The 16,189-nt window shown below is 46.7% G+C and overlaps 1 protein-coding gene across 1 annotated transcript in view; it reads right to left on the reverse strand.

Moving 5' to 3' along the window:
* The window catches only part of TPH2 (tryptophan hydroxylase 2), a 104,053-nt gene that overhangs the window by 60,621 nt on the left and 27,243 nt on the right, over positions 1–16,189 (reverse strand). The window contains exons 6-7 of the mRNA XM_027543351.1: positions 8,991–9,187; positions 3,068–3,203 (exon numbers count right to left, since the gene is read on the reverse strand). Coding sequence (XP_027399152.1) covers positions 3,068–3,203; positions 8,991–9,187 — 333 coding nt within the window. The remainder of the gene's footprint in view (positions 1–3,067; positions 3,204–8,990; positions 9,188–16,189) is intronic.

Below are 16,189 nucleotides of genomic sequence, written 5' to 3' on the forward strand. Positions count from 1 at the left end.
GAAGGGAAAAGCCCGCGAAAATAGAACAAAGGAAGGTCCAAGGACCAGAGTGAGGACTTCAGGTAGAATAAACAGCACTCCTGGCTAAGCCCAATTTGCATAGGGCAGGCCCAGGGGAAGGGAAAAACATAAAAAGAGGAGCCAAAGGGCTCTCTCTCCCTCTCCCTCCCTCCCACCGCCCCCCCAAAACCCGAACCCCCGCCCCCACCCAGGTGCTGGCGCGCTGCCCCACTCTCTTCTCTTCGCATCTTTGAGTCGGCATGCCCTCACACCTCAAGGATGGATTCTCTTGCTATTATCCAAATAAAATAGAGCTGTAACACTAATTTGTCTAACAGCTATAACACAGTCTGTCCAAGACCCGAGAGCTGTGACGCGCCGAGGGCTTTAATGTCTATCGATCCAAATTTCTGTTGTGACAAGACAGAACTGAGCATACACTCACTTGACAGGCAGGAAACAGAATTTCATAGACTCAAACTACAGCATGGGGCTGGGAAGAGACCTGGGACTCTGCAAGACGTGAGGATTGAAGGGATCTTTACAGAGCGCTGTGTCTGCACAGTGTGCTCCTGGAAGGACGCAGTGGGAAGTGGCAGCAGTGGTTGCTGCTGGGGAGGACGCAGCGGGTGTCAAGGAGCAGAGGAAGGGAAACAGTCACTGTTCACAGCGGGCCCTTCTGTAAGTTCTGAATGCTGGATGGTGGACATGCATCACCTACACATAAATCATCATCATCATTTAAGAGACAAATGAATGATATAAACCCCACAGAAAAGGGGACTTTCCTCGTGGGCCAGTGGTTAAGACCACGAGCTTCCAATGCAAGTGTGCAGGTTCGATCCCTGCTCAGGGAACTAAGATCCACATGCTATGTGGCTTGGCTAAAAAAAAAAAAAAAATTTTAAATAAGAGTAACTTTAAAAATAAACTCACAAAAATGAGCCTGTACAAACAATCCCAAGTTAGCGAATCTCAAGTTTCCATGCTTTCATTTAGCGTCCTCTTGTTGTGTGGTCGGGGGAGTTGTGAAAGAAGAGAACACCAAGATCAACAGTGGGCCCTAAAATTACTTCTGAGCTCTCAGCTCTGACTCCCAACCACCAGGAGCTCCTCTGTCTGGAGGTCCCTTCCATGGGCCTCTCCAAGACAGGATGCTCCAAATTCAAATCCCCCTCTTGTCTCCCTCTTTCCTTCCCTTTTTCCTCCAAGCCTAAGCCCCTTCTGATATTTTCCAGTATTATGAGAAACAACTACCCATCCAGCTTCCCAATCTAAAAGCCTGAGCACTGCCTTAGGGACTGTCTCACACTCATTACAGTTGCAAATACTGTAAATTCCATCTTAACGATGCATTTCACGCAGGTGTCCTCTCCTGCTGTCCTACTGATGCCTTACACACCGTATTCCTTCCCTGGAATGGGACCTCCCACCAGTCTCCCAGCGAGTTCATGCTCCATGTGTCCCAGCCCTCACCCCCATCAGCTTCTTTAAACACGATGACTTCATCATGCTGAGGAGCCTTGGACAGCTCCCTGCTGCCTACAGAATTCAATCCAAATGCCCTATTTTGACAAATGACTGTTTACATTGTGCACCAGTCGATCCTATCCATCCTCAAGGAAAGCAACCCTGAATATTCATTGAAAGGACTGATGTTGAAGCTGAAACTCCAATACTTTGGCCACCTGATGTGAAGAGCTGACTCATTGGAAAAGACCCTGATGCTGGTAAAGACTGAAGGTAAAAGAAGAGGGTGGCAGAGGATGAGATAGTTGGATGGGATCATCCACTAAGAGGACATGAGTTTGAGCAAACTCTGGGAGATGGTGAAGTACAGGCTTCCCTGTACTGCAGTCCATGGGGTCGCAAAGAGTTGGACTGAGCGACTGAACAACAAAATTGCAAACAGAAGAATCATTTCACCCCTAACACATGCCTGCGCTCTGACCACTCTGAAGTAATCAGCCTTGCTCATTTCTGCCTCTCCCTGCCTCCACATCTTTGCACTGGTTGTTTCCTTGACTTGAAAGCTTCCCCCTCACCCCACTTTGCTTATCCAAAGAGAAATTCCTGTCCACCCTTCTAGACCCCTACTCATCTTACATTTCCTCTGAAAAGCCTCTCAGGACTGCTGCCTCCTCTTTGCTCCTCTGACACTCTGCACATATACCCCCTTACCACACTCTTTCATAATTGTTTATGTTTCTATCTCTCCTGCCAGAAAAGTCAGAGGCTTTAAAAAAAAAAAAAAAGCAGCTGCTATATTTTATTCATCTTTGAATCCGCTGCACCTCCCTGCTAGCATTGCACATAAATGTTTGCTGAATGAATTGGCAGCAAGTACTTTGGTAAAAATATAACACATTATTCCCCCAATTCTATAGACCTCTGTGGCTAAAATCTCATTTCTTTGGCCTCTCTCTCTCTGCATACCTATTGGCACGCTACCACAGGTCTCAGGAGGGCCGGTTATTCAAACAGAGCTAACAAAGTGCCTGCTATTTGTAAACAGGGCCATTTGTAAACCCTCTGGGCTAGATTTAGAGATTGCCTATCCAACTCTAACAGCAATTCTTTGAGCACTCATCCACTCTAACAAGTGTTTCTTTCCCAAATGTCTGGAGTCCTATAAGTAACCTTTGTTTACCCTGAAAACATTTTCAGGGAAGCTGAAAGGAACTAAAAATAAAACATAAAAAATAAAAACCATGTAGTTACCCTAGAGGGACCCACCTATCAGTGAGCGTCCGGTACCCTGGGGCGGAGCAGGGTCGGGGGGCTATTCAGAGACTCAGCTCTGAGCCCTGGCACTTCCGCTGTCATCAGCTACTTTACTGCCTGAACCTCCGAGGCTCTCTGCTCCCTAGCGAAGACCTTGACAGTCCATTAATCACAAGACTATTCAGGTAAAACAGCATCAAAAGCAAAGTGATAAGCTTGGTGGCCCGAGGAACAGTGGTCTTTAGGGTTCCTGGACCCAATTCCTCTCAAATAAAGTGGGCGCTGACCGCCGTCCCAGTGCGGTGGTCTCCGCCCCACCCAGGCTTCCAATGCGAGTACTCACGGCTCCGGGGTGTAGAGGGGGTCCGAGCCGTGGCGGACGTACTGAGTGCAGTGGAACACTCTGTAGGCCAGTCCCGCCAGGAAGTCCCGAGGGCTCAGGTATCCGGCCACTGGCCTCACCGTGAAGCCAGATCTTTCTAAAGAGGTAACAGAAAGAGTCAACTAAGTATTAAGGCGACAGGACTTGACGGCCCAAGCAGGGCTTCCTATTATTTTTAAGGACGTTCCAGAAACAATGTAATCAAGGTTCTAAAACTCTTGACAATTGAATGACATACACTGTTAACAGCTATCACATTTGTGGCTTCTGATAACTAAAATATACTCACGAATGATGGTTTCCAGGGGAACAAGACATTCATTAAAATGGAAAGAAAGGTGAAAAAAAAATCGGATTTAAATTCAGAGACCAAATTAGGGTAAGAAAGCTCAAATGCACAGAAGACTACAATGTAAACTTTTGGTGGTGAGCATACTAGACTGCACACAGAAACCGAAATGTAAGGTTGTACACACGAAACTTATCTAATATTCCAAACCAATGTGGCCTTGATAAGAAATAAATTATTTTAAAAGACATCAGATTGTGAAAGACTGCTACACATTTTGTGCTTCTATTTACGTGATGCCCAAACAAGGAAAACCTATAGACAGAAAGCGAATCAGTGGTTTCCCAGGGCTAAGGATAGGAACAAGGATTGATTATAAAGGAGCAAAAGAAAACTTTCTGTAGTGATAGAAATGTTGTAAAACTGAATTGTTGTAATGGTTACAATTCTATAAATTTACTAACATCACTGACTTGTACAGTTACAAAGGGTAAATTTTATTTTATGTAAACTATACCTCAATGAAGCTGCTAAAAAATATAAATAAAATATAGTGATACTTACCATGTATCACTTGATATCTTTCTAAAGACACACCTAGATAAGAATACTTTCTGTGTGTATGTGGTCAGTGAACACACTGCCAATTTAGCCTGTTGACTAGCACTATGGAACTGGTTCACACTACAGCTTTTTATTGATAGTCAAACCTATGGTTTTTCCAGCAATCGTGTACGGATTTGAGAGCTGGACCGTAAAGAAGGCTGAGTGTCAAAGAATTGATGCTTTTGAACTGTGGTGCTGGAGAAGACTCTTGAGAGTCCTTTGGACTGCAAGAAGATCAAGCTAGTCAATCCTAAAGGAAATCAACCCTGAATACTCATTGGAAGGACTGATGCTGAAGCTGAATCCCCAAAACTTTGGCCACCTGAAGTGAAGAACTAACTCTGGAAAAGACCCTGATGCTGGAAAAGATTGAAGGCAGGAGGAGAAGGGGGCGACAGAGGATGAGATGGTTGGATGGCACCAATGACTCAACAGACATGAGTTTGGACAGGCTCCTGGAGATGGTGATGGACAGGGAAGCCTGGCGTGCTGCAGTCCACGGCGTCACAAAGAGTTGGACATGATCAAGCTACTGAACAACAACAGCCCCCTAACCCCTTCATTCTCCATTGTCATATCCCATTTCTTTGATATTATGAAAACAATTATATTAATTGTGACAATTTGAAAGATACACTAAAGCTCTACCTGCTTTATTGGTTTGTGGTAAGAGGACAAAAACAAAATAAGCAGAATACAGTAAAATGTATGAAAATCACACTAGATGGCTAACCCAGTTAAAGACTGCCTCGTGCTTCCTGCTCATCAGAGCCCACAAAAAAACAACAGGAGGGCTCTTCTCTCTGATACCAGCACTGTAAAGGCTCCCATTTTGAAAACCTCAGTTCATTCGGAAAGCACCTTTGAATGGTTAGAAATAGTTTTTAAAGATAAAAACCAATTAAGTGTATAAAACAAGTCCACCCTGGGATCCTGGGTACCTACAGGGAAATAACCCTATTCTCAGATATCCTCATGCCTATGATTCTAACAATATTAAGGTCATTCCAAAAGTTTCCAGGTAGATTCATTATTCCCCACTGAAAATCAAAAAGATAAGTGTATATTTTCTTCTTTTTGTATTCTATGCCAGTATCCCACATGTGGAGTACAAGGGGCCATTCTTTAATAGCTGTATATTTTATTTTCTTATAAATTTTAAAATGTGTATCTATCACATCAAGAACTTTGACTTTGTGAATACCATTGCTTAAGAAGTTTCTTTTTAAAATAAATCTGGTATTTTAAAAGTGGTCAACTAAAAGAAATAAAAATACACACAACTTATATTGTGCTTGCTGTTTACCAATGAATGATGCAAACTGAGTACCCAGGACACCCAGTTCACCAAGGTGGTGAAAAAAACAGCAATAATAGTAGTGATCATAACTGAAACTCTGGTACGCTTAATGTGTGCCCAGCAACAACTTTAGGCACACAATGTTAGTTTCCCCTCCCAACCTTGTAAAGTAGATAAAATTATGATCTCTGTCTGCAGAGAGGAAATGGAGGCAAAGAGAAATTAAGGCAATTCATCCATCTAAGGTCACATAGCCAGGAACTGGTGGAGCCGGGCCTCAAGCCCAGGCATTCTGCATCCACAATCTGTTCTGTACCATACTGCCCCTCATAAAAATATTAAACTAGGTGACAGATATGGAAAATATTGAGATGGTAATGTAATTACTGGGGTTTGAGAAACAAAGCAGTAAAAAGCAATCCTCATAGGAGTAATCAAGCCCACGGTAAATATATAATACATACCTCCATGGGAAACAAAGAGAGGCAAGCCAGAGGCGGGGCCATCAGGGAGCATGGAATCTAGTTAAAACCAGCATAAGGTATCACATAATTAGGGGCTAACTGAGTGATACTGATCAGCGGTTCTTAACCTTTCAGTAACAAATGCCATGGATGGCAACCATGCCCAGGGCTTGGTCCCCTAACCATCACGCTAAGGGTGGTTCTCAGGGGACCCGCTGTCAGGCCCCTGATACACACATGATCTGGGATGAAATCGGGAAAGGGAGAGGTCACGGTGGCTGTTACAATCAGGATTCAGAGAGAATCCAGGGCTCGCTCCGAGTCTTGAGTAACACAAAGAATTTGAGTAGGTGGAGGGATGACTGTGGTGCTGGAGAAGACTCCTGAGGGTCCCTGGGACAGCAAAGAAGTCAAACAGTCCATCCCAAAGGAAAGCAACCCTGAATACTCATTGGAAGAGCTGACGCTGAAGCTCCAATACTTTGGTCACATGATGCGAAGAGCCGACTCATTGGAACAGACCTTGATGCTGGGAAGGCAGAAGAAGAAGAGGGTGACAGAGGATGAGATGGTGGGACGGCACCACTGATTCAATGGACATGAACTTGGGCAAACTCCAGGAGATGGTGACAGCCAGGGAAGCCTGGCGCACTACAGTCCACGGGTTTGCAAAGTCAGATACAACTTGGCAACTGAACAGCAAGGGACGACTATGCTAGCAAGCCGCAGAGCCTAAGTAATGATATGAAGACCCACAGCTAGAACAAAGGGTTTGTGCAGAGTGGTCTTGGCAGGAGACACCCTGGGAAAACTGGGTCAGGGCCGTGAGCTGAGGATGAGCAGCCAAGAGCTTGCCTCTGTTATAAAGCAGAGGCCAGCAAACTACGGTCTGTAGTCCAAACCCAGGTTGCTGCCTGTTCGTATACACCTGTGAGCTAAGAATAGTTTCTGCATTTTCAAATGTTCACGTTTAAACAGTGATATGCTGCTGCTGCTAAGTCGCGTCAGTCGTGTCTGACTCTGTGTGACCCCACAGACAGCAGCCCACCAGGCTCCCCCGTCCCTGGGATTCTCCAGGCAAGAACACTGGAGTGGGTTGCCATTTCCTTCTCCAGTGCATGAAAGTGAAAAGTGGAAATGAAGTCGCTCGGTCATGTCTGACTCTTAGCGACCCCATGGACTGCAGCCTACCAGGCTCCTCCATCCATGGGATTTTCCAGGCAAGAGTACTGGAGTGGGTTGCCATTGCCTTCTCCCAAAGTGATATAAGTATGTACTAATAGCCTCAATTTTGGCTCCTGGCCCACACAACCTAAAATATTTACTGTCCATCTGGACTCTTACCAAAAAAAATTAAAAGTTTGCCAACCTCAGTAAAATCAGGGGGAAGCCACTGATAGCTTCTGAGCACAGATGCCAGGAACAAAGGAATTCTAGGGAGCTTCACCTGGGAGCTATGGACAGGAGAGGAGAGGGGAGGAGAGACTGCTGTCAGGGATGCAACGATGAGGCCTCAGTGCGAGTGTGGCACTGGATGGAAGGAAAAGGATAGGCTCAGTACGGGGCTCGAGCTAGAAGTGGCGGGCCCGCAGACTGGGGCAAGCTCAGCTCCAGTTAGGCCCTTCCCATAAGCCCCTGCTCTGATGCCCTGGGCCTGGGAGTACATTCCCTTAGATGGCAAAATGAACTTTACTCATGTAATTAAGGTAAGGGTCTTGCGCTGGGGCCATCAGCCCAGATTATCCCGGTGGGGCCACTCACAAGCATGCTTCTGAGAGGCAGGCAGGAGGGTCAGAGAAGGAGGCAAGTAGGTGATGGAAGCAAAGGTCAGAGTGAGGCGAGGAAGGGCTCTGTGGGAAGGTATGTAGATAGACTCTAGAAGCTGAAAAGGAAGGAAACAGAAGTCTCCAGAGGGATCCAGCCTTGCCAAGACCTTGATTTTAGACTTCTAACCTTCAGAACTTTAGGATAATACATTCATGTTAAGTCACTAAGCCTGTGGTAATTTGTTACAGCTGAATAAGAAGCTTCTACAAAGGCTGATGAAGGACTTCAGAGAAAGAGTGTTAACGAGCAGGACTCTCTGAGGCCTTCCCAGTATAGACCCCATCCGTGTCCTCTGCCAGCCTTTTGTCTGTGGAAAACTCTTTGCCAATGAATAAATTTAATCAGAGAAGTAAGAAGGGAAAGGAAAACAGTCAAGCAAGCCAAAATAATAATACTGCAGCCATTAAACAAAGTCAAGGGCCTTTCATTCTTCCTCAAGGAATATGGACAATATTGTGAGCCGTGTTCTTTGAGCTGTTTTGCAGAAACTGAAACCTCCACCAGGTGGAAGAAGTTAACTGTGTGCTGCCCACAAGCACGTACACCCCAGACTACTCGCAATTACCTCCCCACCAACCAACTAGAAAAACGTCCAGGAGCTGCTCACAGCCTGCTCCTGGAACACTCCCAGACTCCTTAGTAGGCCCCCAGGGCAGGACACGTAATTCGGAGGGCATTGACCTGCTGTGGCCCGCCTTTGCCTGGAGCAATAAAACTAGTCTTTAGGCGACAGGCGTCCTTAGCATCTGAGCCTAAAGAATCGATCACCCCCATAGAAACGGGGAAGGCAGGCGAGGAAAGAAGCTCCAGGGAGGGAAGCAGGCCGCAAGATTTCAGCTTTTAGAGCCGGCGTACTTGAAACAGGGGAGAGAGAGAGAAGAGCAGAACCCGAGGACTCAGCCACAGTGAAGGACAGAGCAAGCAGCAGGACCACGCTGAAGCTTCACCTCCACCCCCAGCCCTGCGAGAGCCTAGAGTTTTCCCGGTCGCCATCTCAGCAGGGTCGGCGAGGAGAGCGGCCACACAGAGAATGCGCCGGCTGACTCCGCTTCCCCGTGTTCACTGCCCTGCCGCCACCACCACCACCTTGAGCGTGACTTACATCAGCACGTTAGTGATCTGACTGACTCCCTGACAGAGGAAAGTCACTGTGCTCAACATTATCCATGATATTTCTTCATCCAGTATAAAACTTTGTTTCACTTGTGAGCACTAGCGTAATAAACTGTTCGGTGGTTCACCTGCTTCCCACAGGTGGCCCAGGTACTGTCGGAGCAGCCCTCTCTTTTTAAACCAGAGGGAGTCCTATCTTGTTTGGGAAAAGGGCAGTCGCTACCCGCTGTGTCCCTGGCAGGCCCACGAGGACGCTTAGCCTGAAAGAGCCCGTGTGGAGCGCACCTTTCAGAAACGCCGCGACGTCTTCCAGCTGGGGCACGTTGTCCTCCCTGTAGCCGCAGTGTTTCGTCAGCAGAGGGAAGTTTTTCAAATACTCCCGGCAGGCGTGAGTGGGATAGAGTTTGGAGAGCTCCCGGAACACGACGCCCCAAGTCTTGGTCTCTTCCTCCGTGTACTCCACCCTGGGGATGGGCTGCCCGCTAGGCAGCAAAGAGGAGAAAAGCGTGAGTCTAGCTCTGCGCCGCTGTGTGCGTGCGTCCCCGCCCTCGCGCCCATGCGAGTCAGCTTGCGGCAGAGTGGCATGCCTGAGCGTCTCAAACGCACCCACTAAGGGTTCTGTCCTTGAAGCAAATGCTAACACTCTAAGTTTGTGTTTGTGTTTAAACTTTCACATAAACGATTTATTATGTCTTCACACATCCTTCTGGACACTTGATGAAACTTTTGTTCTGATGCTGGGATCCGTAACAAGGTAAGAGCTCTGGGTTGAAGGAACTGGTTTACATATAAAACTGTGCTCTGAGGACTTTGTCTGCAATCCCCTGACAACAGTAAAACATGGATATTGCTTTTTGAAAATAAAATTGCCCATAGATCCTCTGTCCTTTGGGGGAGCTCGCCCCAATCTCCAAGGATAATTTTGAGGTTATTTGTTCAGTTTGCAATACCCTGGGAAACACTAAAGGACTGTGGAATTTAAGAGTTTTGCAAACTGCAAAATGGGAGCATTTATTAGACATCATGCTAAGAGGTGCACACATTAAAACCTGTCTGTCAGGAGAGAGGACAGCAAACTTTTTCTGTAAAAAGCAAAAAAAGTAAGTATTTTAGGCTTATATGCCATGCAGTCTCTATCAAAACTGCTCAGTTCTGCCATCATATCTTGAAGACAGCCACAGATAAGATGTAAACACAAGAATGTAGCTATGTTCTAATAGAACTTGGATTACAAAAACAGGTGATGGTCTGGATTCAGCCCATAAGTCATAGGGAGCTGACGTCTGGTTTGGAACACTGAGAGGCAACCCTGGACTAGAGTGGTCAGGGAGAGCTTCCTGGAGGAGGCACAACTTAAGCTGAGACTGTTGGCCAAGCAGGATGTGCAGGTTCCCTGACAGAAAGTTGAGTTTAAAAATGCTCTTCTAATAACAGACAGCAGGAGAAGGGGGCAGCAGAGGATGAGATGGTTAGATAGCATCACTGACTCAATGGACATGATTTTGAGCAAACTCCAGGAGACAGTGGAGGACAGAGGAGCCTGGCGTGCTGCAGTCCATGAGGTCACAAGGAGTCGGACATGACTTCTCGACTGAAACGACAAGAAAAACAGCAGGTGGCAGCCAGGAGCAGAGACCAGAGCTCCTGAGGCCACGCGAACCAGGAGGAAGTGGAGAATATGGACGTGTACTTTCGAAAACTATTGCTTGAGGAAGCAGAATCTGAATTTAGCCTCTGATTACGAAACCTATTCTGAAAGTGAAGTTGGGCTTGGAGAAAACTCCTCATAACATGTTCAACAGTTACCAGCCGAATCCCCTGACCGCCACCCCCAGCCACTTGTCACAGGTTCTACCCTGCAGTCAGCAAAGACCCACACAGCGTGTGGAAGTCCAACACACACACGCATAAGGCTAGGGAGTCTCTCTCTGTGAGCTCATAAACCAGCCTGCACAGCAGCCCCCCAGGAGCGCAGGCACAGGCAGCCACTGCCCCTCAAGCTGCTCCACGCTGTGGTCACTCAGAAGAACCCCTGGGGCAGTGCAAAGGGGTGGGGAACAGTAATCAGAGCAGGCTTACAGCAGATCCCGCTCCCACTCTACAGACTTGAAAAGTTCTTACCAAAATGCTTTCTAAGTTTCAGGTTCAAATGTGCTTCCCATCATCCCAAATTATTTTTATTTTTAAAAAACTAACGGCAGTACATGAAGGATGAACGAATAACACATACTGAAGAAAAACCCAGAAATTAACATTTATTTTCTCTAAGTACCAAGACTAGGGCTTATGACAAACCAAATTAGAACACGATTAGCCTTGTTTGAATTTGATTGTTGATAATAAATAAAAAATTACAACCTGGCAAATATTTGCTGTGAAGATTAAGACTGCTAAAAATTAGCATCGTGATGAATTAGAAGAAAGCTTGAAATGAAGAGTAAAAATAGAAAGGATGTAAGGAAATAAAAATATAAGCGATCTGCCTCTGGTACTAGAAAATTCAACACAATCAATCTAAGGCAGGGAAGACGATTAGGCTCATAAGGGCTGGGCAAATCAGAAGGTAGAAAGCGATGAGGCTGAAACAACACATGAAATATTGAGAAGCCATTTGAAAAGAATCATGAGGTCAAACTTTTCCCTTCGACATCAATCTGCAAACAGGCAGCATTTCAAAGGGGAACTGACTGTAGCCAACAGGAAGAAGACAGAAAAGTGTGAGCTGGGGTAGAGAGAAAGGGTGATACAGACCCTCCTCCACTTACAGTGGGTTAATCGTGACAAATCGAAAATATCGCTGTCACAAACCCCTTTAAGACACCTAACCTACCCAACATGATGGCTTAGTCTGCTGCTGCTGCTGCTAAGTCGCTTCAGTCGTGTCCGACTCTGTGAAACCCCATAGATGGCAGCTCATCAGGCTCCCCTGTCCCTGGGATTCTCCAGGCAAGAACACTGGAGTGGGTTGCCATTTCCTTCTCCAATGGCTTAGTCTGCTGCTGCTGCTGCTGCTGCTGCTAAGTCGCTTCAGTCGTCTCCGACTCTGTGTGACCCCATAGACAGCAGCCCACCAGGCTTCCCTGTTCCTGGGATTCTCAAGTCAAGAACACTGGAGTGGGTTGCCATTTCCTTCTCCAATGCGTGAAAGGGAGGTCGCTCAGTCGTGTCTGACTCTTAGTGACCCCATGGACTGCAGCCTTCCAGGCTCCTCCGTCCATGGGATTTTCCAGGCAAAAGTACTGAAGTGGGGTGCCGTTGCCTTCTGCTGCTGCTAAGTTGCTTCAGCCGTGTCCAACTCTGTGCGACCCCAAAGACGGCAGCTCACCAGGCTCCCCAGTCCCTGGGATTCTCCAGGCAGGAACACTGGAGTGGGCTGCCACTTCCTTCTCCAATGCATGAAAGTGAAAAGTGAAAGTGAAGTCACTCAGTCATGCCCGACTCTTAGCGACCCTATGGACTGCAGCCTACCAGGCTCCTCCGTCCATGGGATTTTTCCAGACAAGAGTACCAGAGTAGGTTGCCATTGCCTTCTCCAATGGCTTAGTCTAGCCTATGTTAAATGTGCTCAGAACACTTACATTATTGGCCTACACGTGGGCAAAATCATCTAACACAAAATCTGTTTTATAATAAAGTGGTGAGTATCTCATGCAACTTATGGAATACGGTACTGAAAGTGAAAAATAGAATGGTACCTGGCTTCGGAATCAGGAGGCTGACTGTGGCTCCCTGCCACAGCCCAATATCATGAGAATTTCTCTGCATGCCACACTGAGAAAAAAGATCAAAATTCAAAGGACAGTTTCTCCTGAATGCATTTCACTTCCATACCGTATTGAGGTGGAATCATTAAGTTGAGGACTGTCTGTATTACTCTCTGTTACTTACTAATGAATTTCCAGCATCGCAATCTTGGGGGTACAGACGGTCACATAGAGTCTCATCTGTCCCCACTTGTCTGTCCTGCCTGGGTAACTAATGAGGCTGCTCTCTGAGTGAATGGCTGGTGGAGTGCTCTGCTGCTTCCCTGAACAGGTAATTCTCACTGATCGTAGAAAGAAATTTCTTACCCTGCTCTGACCCCCTCATCCTGGGTAACTATTTAAGGTAAATGTTTAAATATCAGCTTCACACCAAGTAAAGGCTAGTTTTACCCATTTATTTTTTGTTAAAAATATCCCTAAAAGAGACAAAATAAAGGACATTTCCCATTTTTCTATGTAGTTGATACAGGTATATAATAATAGCTCATTTTTGAGAGCTTCCAATGGCCAGACAGTTTTTTTAAGTTCAGCCTTTTTATTTAACTTGGTCCATTTGATTCTCACAACTTCATTGAAGTAGACCCCCCCACACACACTTTACAGCTAAGGATACTAAGGCTCAGAGAAGCTAAGTCATTTAACTAAATCACGGCGCCAAGCTTAAAACTCAGTCTGTCAGGTTCGAGACTGGCTGTGGTCTTAACCGATTAGCACACACCTATGAAATAAAGAATTTATTCCAGGTACCAGCTTATTTCCACATACCAAATTAAAATAAGGCTTATAGGTATCCATACTTAAATACAGAAAGTCTCATATGTTATCACAAGAGCAGCATGTGTCTGGAGATTCCACAAAGTCCTGTCTTATTTATTCACTCATGTAACCTTCTCAGGGAGGCTGCCAGCTAGTGCTGGGGGCACCAGGAATGCAGGGGCACCCACATATTTTTTTTTAAACTTTGAGATTTGACATTTATAAAAATAAAAATGGTAGTCATGAGAAAAATCGGTATGTGCTACACTTCTCTGTACTTGTCATGGGATTGTAGGCCTTTTGTGAATTATGTATAAGAATGACAGAGTCGTGTCCCAATCTTTCTAGGGCCTAGGACATATACCCACATATCACTATGCATCCATCCTTGGGTATATGTCATAACACACACTTAATAGGCATCACATCCCAGCGTCCTAAAACTCTGCTGTCCCACAGCTGAAGTCCTGAAGCAGTCCACATTCTAGAGAGAGCTCCCAGCAACTGGCACCAACCACCTCCCTGCAGGGCTTGGTAGGAGAAGCGGAAATGGCTCTCCCACCAGCAAACCCCTCTCGTACCAACCTTCCCGCCTCACCAAACCTCACCCACCAGTCTAACAGGGAGTCAGACATGCAGGACCGCAAAGGAGGCCAGTGTTGGAGGGGAAATCCCTGCTCTTTCTCCTTCCCTAAGGGGAGAGGGCAGCCTGGGCCACAGAATCATTTATAAGGCCTGCAGAGCCCTCGAGAGGTAGGGTCTGGCCTCTCTTTTCCCATCTGGACGCTTGCGGAGCAGAATATCCATGCCCTCCCTGGTGCTATCACCAGAATGGAACAGTAGAGGGCTTCCCTGGTGGTCCAGTAGTTAAGAACCCAACTCGCAGTGCAGGAGACACTGGTTTGATCCTTGGTCTGGGAAGATCCCACATGCCATAGAACAACAAACCCCACGCGCCACAACGACTGAACCCATGAGCCACAATGACTAAAGCCAGTGTGCCCCAGAGCGCATGCTCTGCGACAGAAGAAGCCTCTGCAGTGAGAAGCCTGGACCGGAGAGGAGCTCCAGCCCGCCACAGCTGGAGAAGGCCCGTGTGCAGCTGAAGACCAGCACAGGCAAAACAGATAAATAGTAACATTTTAAAACCGAAGAAACAAAAGAATGGATTGGTAGAGATGGCCCCGGAGAATGTCTGGAGGCCCCGGAATGTGGTGTGCTCCGGGGAGGATGAGCGCACCCTGGACAGGTGTCCTCTAAACCTGAGGTTCACGGGAACGTGGGTGTGATGCCCGGTGATGGCTAGAAGCCTCTACGGGACCCACATGCTGTGCCCGCCAGGAAGATGGGCGGCCCCATTCCAGCAGTGCTGCTCAACTCTCAGGGGACAGAGGGGGGCTCCAGGGGCTCCCCTCAGCCCTGACAAGGTGGCTCTAACGGCCAGGTGCGTGCAGGAGGGGTGCCCAAACTTGGACGCAGTAGAGACCACCTCATCAGAAAGAACCTTCCCAAACCAGGGTGCAAGAGGCCTGTGGCCTGCCCACCCCTGACATTCAAACAACCCTACAAAACGCCCTCAGCCTCCTCTCTCCCTCCTCCCAGTGCCCAACTGCAGAGGAACCAAGTCCTAGAAGAGAGAAGAGAAGGAAAGATATCTCTAAACCATGCACACACACACACACACACACACACACACACTCCAAAGAACTGAGGAGGAGAATACACTTTGAACCAAATTTGAGATTAAGCTCTTTTTAAATGAATGGGCCTAGGTCTTAAATACCCTGGTGAGACTATTCTAATAATTGAAAATGACAGGAAATTAGATGTTGCTAAGGAACTTGCTTCCCAGCAGGAAAGTAGGATTCAACACGATACAGTTGAAAGCAGTGAGTGGGGAAAATAAAATCATTTTACATTTACATCGGTATAAACCCCAACAAGATGAGACACCTCAACAAACTAATTACAAGTGAATATTATAATTAGATCTCTAGGGAGTCTCCTCCACTTCTATGGAATTAGTTGCGATTCCAGAATTCTAAGCAACCACCAAAATTATTGCTCATAGATTCCTAAGTCACTGGAGAAACACAGATGTGACTTTCAGTAATTACCACTCATCTCGGATTCTGCCCTCTTGCCAAAGAATGGCCAACTAAGATGTTACAAACACGATAGGGAACCATCGGTCAGCCAGGACAGTGCGAGGAAAAGGACCAGAACCTTCACCATCAGGATTTAGCTTGACGACAGGAAAAACTTCTGGTACCATATGTGACTCAGAGATGACTGAGAACTTCCTTGGGAAATACGGAAGGCTGTGGGAGGCATCCTTCTGCCTGGACAGTAAAATCCCACTTTTTCTAGAGGCAATGTGATGATTCTGAAAAATCTGTTCCTTACAGAGAGGAGAGGGTGGAAAGTACATAGACAAACCTAACTGGAGGCAGGTACAGATAGAGCTAGGATTTCCCAGGTGGCGCTAGTGGTAAAGAACCCACCTGCCAGTTCATGGGACACAAGAGACGTAGGTTCAATGCCTGGGTCAGGAAGATCCCCTGGAGGCGGGCACAGGGCACGGGAGAATCCCATGGACAGAGGGGCCTGGACCCCACCCACCCCATTAGGGTCGCAGAATCAGACACAACTGAAGCGACTTAGCACACAGGCACAGGGTTATTCTCTGTAAGCCCTGAGCTTGTTAAAACAATGCTGCTTAACAACCACACTTTTACACTGAAATCCAGGAACATCGACCCCCACTGAGGCTGAAGTTACGGAAGTTCTCCCTACAGCCAGATGAATAAGCTTTTGTTGAACTATTTGTCTGATCTCCTCCACCAGGTCCAACAGCAAGCTCCTTTTCTTATACATATGTATGTGTATAAGAAATGTTTTAATTTGGGGGACTGGAAAACATTTGATTATGGCGGTCCAGCCTGGATACCTCCTGGAGTCCCT

Source organism: Bos indicus x Bos taurus, chromosome 5 (genome assembly GCF_003369695.1).
Source record: "Bos indicus x Bos taurus breed Angus x Brahman F1 hybrid chromosome 5, Bos_hybrid_MaternalHap_v2.0, whole genome shotgun sequence".
Lineage (NCBI taxonomy): Eukaryota > Metazoa > Chordata > Mammalia > Artiodactyla > Bovidae > Bos > Bos indicus x Bos taurus.